Source organism: Semicossyphus pulcher, unplaced genomic scaffold (assembly GCF_022749685.1).
Source record: "Semicossyphus pulcher isolate SPU_LCO1_2020_fin unplaced genomic scaffold, fSemPul1.0.p SCAF_13, whole genome shotgun sequence".
NCBI classification, from domain to species: Eukaryota; Metazoa; Chordata; class Actinopteri; order Labriformes; family Labridae; genus Semicossyphus; species Semicossyphus pulcher.
Genome location: NW_027211637.1, coordinates 31,716,663 through 31,727,500, shown reverse-complemented (window position 1 = coordinate 31,727,500; position 10,838 = coordinate 31,716,663). Strand labels below are relative to the sequence as shown.

Sequence of the window (10,838 nt, the reverse complement as noted above, 5' to 3'; positions counted from 1 at the left end):
GGAGAAAAGTCCACAGCGCCCCCTAGAGGCTGCAGAGTTTGTTGCATCCTCATGTTTGTCCTGAGGGCGGAGCAGACACAGAGCTCATGGGGTCAGAGTCCCACTGAGGCGGTCAAAGAGCCACTGTTACATCTGTTAATACGTGAAGTCATTCGGAGAGACAAAGACCGAAACCTAAAGAAAAACCGGCTGCAACGTCGGGAACGAATCAAAACGCACACACAAAGGCCCACAGAAACACGACAGTGGAAACGTGCTGTGAATGTGAATCATGCTTAAAAAGATACAAAACTCATTTATTAACAGCAAACGAGCTGCAGAAAAATGAACGATGCAAAGTAAGAAAAAACAAGTCAACAAATGGAACAGAAAAACGCTGCAAATCCAGCAAACACAGTGAAAATGCTCCAGGCCTGTAGGGGGCGCTGAGTGGGATGATTGTAAGTAGAAAACAATTTATTGGCGACAGGACGTACAGAAGGGAGGCGCTTTTCTTGCCCAGCACTCCCCCCCACGCCTCTCTTGTCCCCACCACGTCTTTGTCATCCCTGCTGTCAGAGCCGCTGTAAACCTGCACACTGTCATGTAAACTTTACTCTTTCAAAATAAAGGTCATAAATAAATCAGCAGGCTGCACGGTGGTGCAGTGGTTAGCGCTGGTGCCTCACAGCTAGAAGGTTCTTGGTTTGATCCCAGAGTGGAGTCTGCATGTTCTCCCCGTGCATGCGTGGGTTCCCTCCGGGTACTCCGGCTTCCTCCCACAGTCCAAAGACATGCTCGTTAGCTTCATCAGCGACTCCAATGAACCAGAACTGTTTTATCAAGAGGTAAACACTCTGCTGCTAAAGCTCCCTAACCAGGCAGAGATGCTAATTGTACAGCTAGCTGTTGAGCTAACTAGCAGCTAAACTTAGCAGTGTTGGTTACTTTAGCACAGCTATCTGTCCATCAGAGGGCAGAGGTTCACTGTTTCTTTCAGTGCCTGGTGTCTCTCCTGCGTAGCGCCCCCTACAGGCCCGCAGCTCTTCAGCTGCGAGTTTTTCTGTTGCACTTGTCTGCTTTGTTTTGACTTTGCGTTGTTTCTGTATTTGCGGCACATTTTCTGTTTCTGTATTTCCTTCGTCTTTTTGCAGCATGTTTTTATTTGTTTGCTTTGTTGTTTTTGTCTTTGAGAATCGGCGTCGTTTCTTCAGTTAGGTCACTTTTCACCCAAAAGTTGTTTTGGGGCTTTTGTACTTATCGACCGTTTTGAGCAGGTAAAACAGCTTCTTGGGCTCATCGGGCTTCTTCATGTGAAAGCTTTGACTCCCCTGTTTGTGCGTCTGTGTTGTGTGTGTTGAGTCAGCGTGGGTGTGCTGGCTTCCTGCTGTGAGGAAACTCTCTTCCGATGAGGACACACTGAAACTTTTCAGATCCGACCTGATGTGGAAACACTCTGAATCACACACACACACACACACACACACACACACAGACACACACAGTGTTTATTGGTGCGTTATCTCTTGAGCAGGGTGCGGGCAGGTTGTGTTTTCAGGATGACATGCGTCCTGTTTGTTTGTGATGTTCCTGCTGACAGATCTGTGGAGTCTGACAGCAGCTCTGCCTCGTCATCGAATCAGTAATTTACTCGTCATGTCGAACTTCCTTAAAGGAGGTGGCAACAACAAACTGAATCTACTTTAGGAGGCGTCAGGAGCGACACGTGTAGGCTGACTTTAGCAGCTCATTATGTAAGGAGGCTCATTAATCACTAAACATCCAGCGGGTGCAGAACAGACAGAAGTTTGAGTTGAGTCTTAAAAGCGAGACAGAATGGTGAGTACGATCAGTGTTGTTGTTTTTAGAGAAGTGGCCGACACACTGCTCTTGACACTGAGCCACACAGCGAAAGAGCCTTTACTTAACAGGCTGGACAAATGTTCTGTTACAAGTAAACTGACATGACATGGAAAGTGTAGTGAAGTCTGTAGGCTCAGGTTTGAGCTCTCTATCATGGACAGAGCCGTGTATTATGTTTGCTGCACTCACTAGCTCCTGTTTCATGTAAAGAGCTGTAAAGTGTTAAGACCACTGTTAACTAGTTAGTTATTAAGCTAGTTAGCAGCGAAAAGCTATGTTGAAGCTAACTGAGTCAGCGTAAAGAAACCAGAAGTCTTCAAACTAAGTTAGCTAGTTACGAGTCAAGCTAAAGCTAACAGAATGATCCCAAAGAAACCGCGGGTCTCTTAATTTCAGTTCAAAGGACTGAAGCAGGAAACAGATCGTTCTTTCATTCAGAATCATTTTTGCCTTTGATGTTAGCATTGAAATTAGCAGGCGGCTCATGACCTATACTGCAGCCAGTCAGCAGGGGGCGATATAGAGGGTTTGGCTTCACTTTTGGGGAGCTGTCATGTCGGCCATCTTTTTAAACTCTATGCTTTGAGTCAACCAGGAAACATTTAGATTGTGTGCAGCCCTACTGCTTAAAGTCAGTTTATTGTGATGCTAACGGTGCGTCTCTCTCTCCTACAGCAGATTGTACCGATACACAAACACACACACACACACACACACACACACAACATGAGTATGTCAGCAGTGCGCTCAGCCTCCCCTCCAGCTGAGGACCCGGCCACGCCCCCACCCATGACAACGCCTCCTCGCAAAGCCTCGGTCCGCCTGCAGGAGAGGTGGGTACTTGAGATGCTCATTCATGCTTTCATTTCATCACACATTGACTCTCCTCACTCAGCATGGCCTGCAGTCTGTTCACAATGCTGCTGCAAGCGTACGAACAAAGTCCCATCACTCCCATCCTCAGATCCCTTCACTGGCTCCCTGCTGCGCTCAGAATCCAGCTCAAAAGAACATTTCTTACTTTCTTAAAATGTTCCTCTCTTAAAAACATCCTCAGGTAAAGGTGTGAAGGTGTGAAGGTGCCTTAAGGCCAAATGTTGTGGTTGTTTTTATCAGACTCAAATAAACACAAATTATTCTGGACATGAGGCGAAACTTTGCTTGACCTTTGGTCCACTGAACAATCTCATTCTTTCTTTCTTTTTTTTGTAGGCGGGGCTCAAACCTGTCTCTGCTATTGGATGTGAACACCCTGGGGGTGGAGCCTGTTTGTTCTGTCTCCACCCCAAAAGAGGTGTGGCTTCAGCTGCTTCACACCTCCTCCCGACCGCTCACTCACACAATGCTGCAGCAGGCTGCCGTGGACACAAACACGCTGAATGTAGAGTACCAGGTAAGAACTTAATCACCTTTCTTTAAGCAAACAAAGTAAAACTTTCTTACCTGTGTTTCCTGTGTGAGATGGGGTGTGTTTGTTTTGACGTCCAGCCCGTCTCTCTCTCCTCCGCAGAAGATCCCTCCGAACTTTGTGAGCGCTGCGGAGCTCGATGTTCCAGGACACATGATCAAAGACAGATACAAAACCATCCTGCCCAGTCAGTGCCTCTCCAGCCGCCTGTACTAGAAACACAGCAGACTCAGTTTTCACTCTTCTTGTTGCTTTCATTTAGACCCTGAGAGCCGAGTGATCCTGAAGAGCCCAGAGGAAGAGGCGGGGCCAGACCGCTACATCAACGCTAACTACATCAGGGTCAGACATTATTTCAAATTAAGCCGAGCTGCCCTTTTTGTTTCTTTAGCCTGTAGAGATTTTTCACTTTCACAGGTTTTGAACTGAGTGAGAAAAGTTCTGTACCAAGTCATTATAAGCTGAACGTTTACGCTCATGCTGCACACACAATATAAAACATCACACTGCAGCATTCACATGTGTAAGTCCTGCTCGGGCTCCATCTCCAGCATTTAATCTGTTTGTCTGACTTTAACTTTGCTGTGCATTAGTCTGTAAAGGAATGGTACATTTTGGGATTATCAGATGGATAGTCTCTGGTCACTGTGTTCAGTATGAGTCAAGACGGGGTTAGCCTAGCTTAGCATTATGCCAGGAAGAGGGGGGAACCAGCTTGTAAAAAGCTTTGAAAAAAAAGCAGCTAGCAGTAAATCCAGAGCTCACTGACTTACAGTGTCTCGTGTGTTTAATTTGTACACAAACAGGACGGTAAACACAGCTTGTAGTTTCAGCTGGAGTTACTTAGATTAACTTAGAGTTATAAGAGTTAAGGCGCGAGTTGTTGCAAGAAGTTCAGGAGGCATTCAGAGAAGCTGATCTGATCTTATTTATTAGTCACTAATGCTAATCTGCCTCGTCATCATCGTCTTTGTTACACTTAATGGACTGCACAAAGCATCTATAGTCATACGAGCACTCCAACACTCGACTCAGTCATTCAAACAGGCTCGCACAACATTGTGACCAATTTGGGACTAAGTATCTTGCCCAAGGACACCTGGACACGCAGCCAGGAGCAGCTGGGGATCGAACCACCAGTCTTATGATTAGTGGACGACTCCTGAGCCACAGCGTGCCATGTCACTGTGGGACTTTAAAGAGTGTAAACTCAATAATCAATATTGACTTTGTTTAAAGAAACACAACCATAACGTACGTTTATCATGTAAAGCATGTTTGTTTTGGCTTTTGCCTTTATTTATAGGACAGCTGAAGATAGACAGGAAATGTTGGGAATAGAGAGTGCGGGATGACATGCACCAAATGATCAGCAGACCGGGAGTCGAACCTGCGATCAGTGCGACGAGGACTGTAGCCTCTGTACATAGAAATGTAGAATCTGTAGACGTGGATTTCCGGGAAGGCACATGTTCTGTTTGAACTCCGCTTGTAGTCCGAGTAATATTGACCAATCACGTGTCAGCAGGCTGCGGCGTATGCAGGAAAAACAGTCCGTGAGGAGAACAGAAGCAGGCAGAATGTGATCCTCCTTAATGACATCCCAGCTCCTGACAGCTTCATCAGATGGTGATTCAGCTTCTTATTAATCTCTATAAACAGACATCTGCATGCTAACAGCTAACAGCTAACAATCTGTTCTACATCTAAAATTTAACTTGAGATGAACTCCCTTGACGCTGTGTCACGAAAGCTGTTCAGCGTTCAGATTTCCCGACTTCCACGAATACGTCAGATCGATCCGACCTCCGTTCAACAAACTTCTCTAAAAGTTTTCTTCTCCTCTTGAGGACAGACCTGACAGAGCTTGAATTTTTACTTCTTACAAATCTGCATCATGATGTTGAAATGTGGGCAGAGGTCAGAGCCGTTAATAACAAATACATCACAAGAGAACGTTTCTCTTTCTGCAACAATGCAGCACGCGGAAAAGGAAGTGGATTATCACTCACCGTCCGGCACGTTCACCGGTGTCCCCAGAGGCTGTATCGTCTCAGACTGCAGCCAGTGGGATCCAAGATTGCTTAACCTTTAATCTTTACCCTAACAATTCTTTAACCTAACCCTCACCATGATGTGAACGTTTCCAAAGTTAACCTTAGGTACCTATACTTAGGTGCCCGTCTAAAGCTCATAATGTGTGATGTGTTTCTCAGCAAGCTTTATTCTGAAAGTCTGAAAGTCTGACAGCATGTTGTGTGTTCATTGCTGCTTTCTTGACATGTGGGCCCTGTAGTTTTGTATCTGATGATGTGGTAGTAAGAACCAGTGTTGTATCTGAGTCACCAAACCTCAAGTCTGTGTCGAGTTTTAAGTCCCCAGTGTTCAAGTCCGAGTCCGAGTGATCAAAGAAGAATCTGTCTGAGTCGTGTCCCCATCACTTGAGTCTGAGTCCAAGTTAGCTAGCAGCTAGCTAACGGTAACGTTATCAACAGTCCAAGTAACTTTAGCATCTCACTTACTTTGCAGGGTGCATCCTGGACAGATGTCTGTTAAAGTTTAAGGTTGTCTCCATCCTCTGCTCGAAGGTTCTTTTACATACCGAACATGTTGCCCTGCTCTTGCTTGCATTTGCTGTAGAATCCTGGCAGGAACTGTTGCTGAACAAGATGGCACATGAACACGCATGCAGGTGAACACACGAGCCAGCTGAAATTAACTGAATAAACAGTCCTTACCAATAAATAAGTCTGAGTCCTCCTCTCCATCTTCCGAGTCAATGCTCAAGTCAAAGTCCGAGTCCGAGTCATCAGTGCTCGAGTCCAAGTTGAATTAAGAGTCATAAAAATCAAGACTCGAGTCGGACTTGAGTTGATTCCGACTCGAGTACTAAAACAGGGGTGAGAACGTGTTGGATAATCGGACATGGGTAGATTTTGCACAAGGAGAATAAAAGGGGACCGAGCACGGATCCTTGTGGTACTCCAGAGGAAAAGAGAGTGAGGCTTTGAATCTCCTTCCATCGAAGGAGTGCTGTACCTCAGATGGAAGTTCAGATAGGATGGACAGAAAGATCTGAAGGCACGGTCCAAACAGTTCTGCAGAAAGTTGTGTTTGATAATAAAAGTTTTCCTGAGAATCAAACACACAGCAGAGGAAACGAACGCTGAACTTTCTCATTTTATCATCTGGTTCCTGATTAAATGAGTTTGGTGACAGTGGAAAAAAAACAGTTTTATTTTGAAGTCAACAAGCTGATAATGTGTGACAGCGCTGTCACTCAGCGTGGGCGTCTTCTTGTGTGTGTGTGTGTGTGTGTGTGTGTGTGTGTGTGTCGACAGCTTAACAAACAGAAATTCAGATATGAACTGTCGGTTTGTCTGCGTGCAGAGTCTGACAACCAGGAAAACCACAGGAAGTGAGGGAGGAAGTGACATGTCCCTGACTCACCCCCCCCCCGCCCACGCATCCCTCACACTCTGCAGCCTCAGCTCTGTGTGTGTGTGTGTGTGTGTGTGTGTGTGTGTGTGTGTGCTGACAGTGTTTGACACCTGCTGCTGCTCTTCAGGTGCAACGACTTTTACAATCTGTTTAATAGATGAATGAGCTACAACACGTTTGAATTAATTACATTTATATTAATATTTACTCATATATGTTGCTGTTTGGACACTTTGCGGTTGTTATTGATGAACAGAGCAGCCTTCATCTTTCACTTCCTGTCTTACAAGGTCAAGGATGTGGCGTGGTTTTGGCAGTGGAAGGGACATGATGAACTTTTTGTATTCAGTTCATTCAAAAACAAGACGTAAGATGCCTGTAAAAAAACATGCAGAAGTCACTAGTTGCAATTAAAGATTAAGGATTTAAATACATAAAAATTTAAATATCTTGTGTGTGAGACGTGTTGGACGGTCTGTTCGTCCAATAAAGCACACACAGATTATCTGTCTGATATTTACATGAACAAATCTCCAAAAGGCTCCAACAGCACAAACACGGCCCAGAGGTTACGTTCAGTGACTGAGTTAGCTGAGGGGACACCTAGCAGACAGCTAGCAGCTCCCAGCTGTCACTCAAAGAGTCCACGCCCCTAATGCTGCATCACTTTAAGCCTTAATATAATGTAAACAGGTGAGCTGTATAAAGATTCTCCCCGTACAGTCGTCATGAAGAGCGAAATGAGCTATAGAGACCCAAACTGTTTTTTGTACCAGGCTGTAAACATGTTTATTTCTGCTGTAAAGTTTAACATGGGGCTCTATGGGGACTGACTCACTGCTGGAGACAGCCTCAAGTGGACACCAGAGGAACTGCAGTTTGGGTCAAGTTGAAAGTCTGACCCCCTCTCTGTGCTGCAGGGTTATAAAGGAGCTCACAAGGCCTACATCGCCACCCAGGGGCCGATGCTGCACACTGTCGGGGACTTCTGGGACATGGTGTGGCAGGAGAGGAGCAGCATCATCATCATGGTCACCAGACTCAAGGAGAACAACGAGGTGAGGACTCCTCTCCTCTCTCCTTTCTTCTGCTGACGTGTGCTGAAAGGGTTTTTTTAAATTGCAGAAATGTGAGCTGTACTGGCCACAGCCGAGGGAGAGGAGGAGGGGGAGGTTGAAGGAGGAGAATGAGGATGATGAAGAGGAGGAGCAAAGGGAGGAAGAGGAGGAGGAAGGTGAGACGGGCCGATTTGGAAGATTCCTCCTCAGAGTGAGAGACAGCAGAGAGAAAGACGGGTTCACTGTCACTGACATGGAGATCCAGGTACAGTAAACAACACTAGACCTGTCCAGTTTGAGGTCCTGAAAAAAGAGAGAACATGGGAGCTGTCAGTGGAAAAAACAAAAACTTTCAGTGGACACACTTTGATCATTACAGCCGGTTTCACTGCTGCAGGCGGAAAATGTTTAAAAAAAGAGGCCAATGTGTTAAAATACTACAAATTAAACTTTAAATTCCCCCCCAGCGATCAGCTCTGAAAGTGTCAGGTCCTACAGTTCACAACGTTTCTATGCCTAAATCTGTTCTTACATTCTGCGTGTCTGTCTAAAGCTGCATGAGGAGCGCCGCCACGTCAGACACTACTGGTTCACCTCTTGGCCTGACCACCACATCCCACAATGCACCGCTCCTCTACTGAGACTGGTGGAGGAGGTGGAGACGTACAGCAAGTCCCTCCACCCTCCACTCAGCTCCCAGCCAATCACAGCTCCCTGCTCCAGCCCTGGACCAATCATCGTCCACTGCAGGTTTGTTCCTTATCAAAACACAGATGATTGTCAGCTTCTTGCCCACAGCGGAGGATTGTGGGAGAACACAATATAATTCATAGCTCAGCTAATTCTATAGAAGTCTATGAGAAAATGCTCCTCCTCCTCTCCTGATGTATTCCCTCAGTAAACATGTTCCTGATGAGTTTATGGTCTCAGTCTCTAGTTTCAAGTCTTCTTCAACACAGCATGATGTTCATTGAGTCTGAGGGGTCAGCTGTTAACTTCATGAATTAAAGATGCACCTTGCTAAACCAGCTAGCAAATGAGCATTAGCTTATCATTCAGCATTTGCTCCATGCTGAACCCTCTCGTCGAAATACGGTCACTTTGGGCTACAAAAGAGATGTTGATGGCAAAATTGGCCAAAACTTGAAGCCTCAAAATGATCTACAAACTTTGTTACGTCTCTGTGGCTTCTTCAGTTTCTTTTATATACAGTCAATGGGAAAGATAGAATAGTCTGCCTTTCTCCACGGGGTAAAAAACAATTTTAACAAAAGTGTTGAAATTATGTTGTTCAACATTGATGTTCTTGCAGTTCTGCAAAATAATCTCTCCTCCTCCTCCTCCTCCTCCTCCTCCTCCTCCTCCTCCTCCTCCCCCTCTCAGTGCAGGTATCGGGAGGACGGGCTGTTTTATCGTCAGCAGTATCGGCTGTCAGCAGCTCAGAGACACCGGTGAGGTCGACATCCTGGAGACGGTGTGTCAGCTTCGACTCGACAGGTGAGTTCCAACAATCCCCTTTCTGTCTGTGACAGTTTACATTTGGTTGATTCCCCACATGTAGAATATATGTAACCTTTAACCCCCCAACTCCTCCCTGTCCTGTGCAGAGGTGGTATGATCCAGACCACAGAGCAGTACCAGTTCCTGTACTCCACACTGGCCCAGTACAGCTCCCAGTTCCAACACAACCAGGTACCTGCAGGTTAAACTAGCAAACAGTTTGTAAAGTAAATCAACCTTCAACATCTACAGCTGTAAACTGCAACAAGAGAAAGGATAAGATAAGAAGTGATGGATCAGAAATGTAAAGGACAAAAATAAAATATCAAAAATATTAAAATGACTTAAAATTACTTGTAAGAGCCATATTCATGTTTTTGGGAAAGCTGTTTTGTTTTTGTGCCACTGGGTGTCGCTGCACTATTGCTTAAGGTATAAAAGGTGTGGTGATAGTAAATGTAGGTGTGTGTTTGACCCCGGAAGGGCAAACGGTTTTTGACCGCTGTGATGACAGGCGGCATGGCAAACCGCAGCTGTATCGTTTGTATTTGTTGATCGATCGTATAAGGAAACTGGATGATGTATTAACGCTGCATGGTGATTCAATTAAATGGATTGTGGGATGCAAACTTAAGACGCCTGCAGAGATCTTATTTAAAACAACAAAGCAAACGGTAACGTATTGAACTGTACAGCGCGTCAGCCAGGTCACTCCTGGGAGCCAAACACATCGGCAGCTTTAGTAATAGACTAAGCTTCTATATTACTTGTTGTTTCCTCTTCACCAGGAGCAGAACCAAAACCAGAACCAGCAGAATCCAGAGGAACCAGCCAGCCTACGGCTACAGAACCTTCAGCTGGACGACACACAGTGAGGGAAGAACTGATACCACACAGAACCTGGAGAACCAGCAAAGCCAAGTACACAGCTAAACAAATCCAGGAGACCTCAGAACCAGGAGAATGTACAACCCATATTATTAACAGAACCAGGAACATCGAAGCAAGTGGAATTAAATCAGACATTAGCAGCCGAACACTGGTGGACGCACAGATGGAAGACTTGCAGCATGACAAGTTCAGGATCACTTGTGAACCACAAAAAATGTGTATTTTGGTTCTGGTTCAGTGCTTACATTTGGGAAAATGAAACCAGAGGATGTTTTTGGCATATTTCGTATAAAAATGAACAATTGTTTAGCTCGAACTGACGCTTCAAAGTCTGCAGGCTGGTCAATATTCAGGTGACAGAATTTAAGGTGTTTTAATTTAAAAGAACTGTCCATATGAATAAACCTGCTGAATGTTGCTTCTTTAATAATGTTTCATCTTTGTATTCCTGTCATGTTAATTCTTAAATCTACATCATTATTATTATTATTGTTGTTGTTGTTGTTGTTGTTGTTATATACAGTATATAACTGTAAGTACCATGTGTACACGAGAGAGGTCAGTGTTTCAATCTTACAACGTAGCTGCTTCTGTCAGTCTCCTCTTTTCTCTGCTCTCCTCCGCTTCCTCTAGCGACCCCACCCAAACCGGAAGAAGAGCCGAAGAACCTGCCCACATAATAAACAAAATTAAACAAC

At 45.1% G+C, this 10,838-nt stretch overlaps 1 protein-coding gene across 3 annotated transcripts in view; it reads left to right on the top strand.

Moving 5' to 3' along the window:
- LOC138590256 (tyrosine-protein phosphatase non-receptor type 7-like) overlaps positions 1 to 10,564 on the top strand; it is a 16,171-nt gene extending 5,607 nt beyond the window's left edge. For 2 of the 3 annotated variants that reach the window (XM_069660869.1, XM_069660870.1), the window contains 10 exons: positions 2,518 to 2,675; positions 3,055 to 3,235; positions 3,353 to 3,437; positions 3,513 to 3,592; positions 7,612 to 7,749; positions 7,817 to 8,014; positions 8,303 to 8,499; positions 9,133 to 9,246; positions 9,357 to 9,441; positions 10,038 to 10,564. In XM_069660869.1, the coding sequence (XP_069516970.1) occupies positions 2,569 to 2,675; positions 3,055 to 3,235; positions 3,353 to 3,437; positions 3,513 to 3,592; positions 7,612 to 7,749; positions 7,817 to 8,014; positions 8,303 to 8,499; positions 9,133 to 9,246; positions 9,357 to 9,441; positions 10,038 to 10,124 (1,272 nt within the window). In that variant the 5' untranslated portion in view covers positions 2,518 to 2,568 and the 3' untranslated portion in view covers positions 10,125 to 10,564. Of the gene's footprint in view, positions 1 to 1,568; positions 1,819 to 2,517; positions 2,676 to 3,054; positions 3,236 to 3,352; positions 3,438 to 3,512; positions 3,593 to 7,611; positions 7,750 to 7,816; positions 8,015 to 8,302; positions 8,500 to 9,132; positions 9,247 to 9,356; positions 9,442 to 10,037 lie in introns of those variants that run through there. The other variant, XM_069660868.1, reaches the window with a different exon arrangement.
- The last annotated feature ends 274 nt before the right edge of the window (positions 10,565 to 10,838 follow it).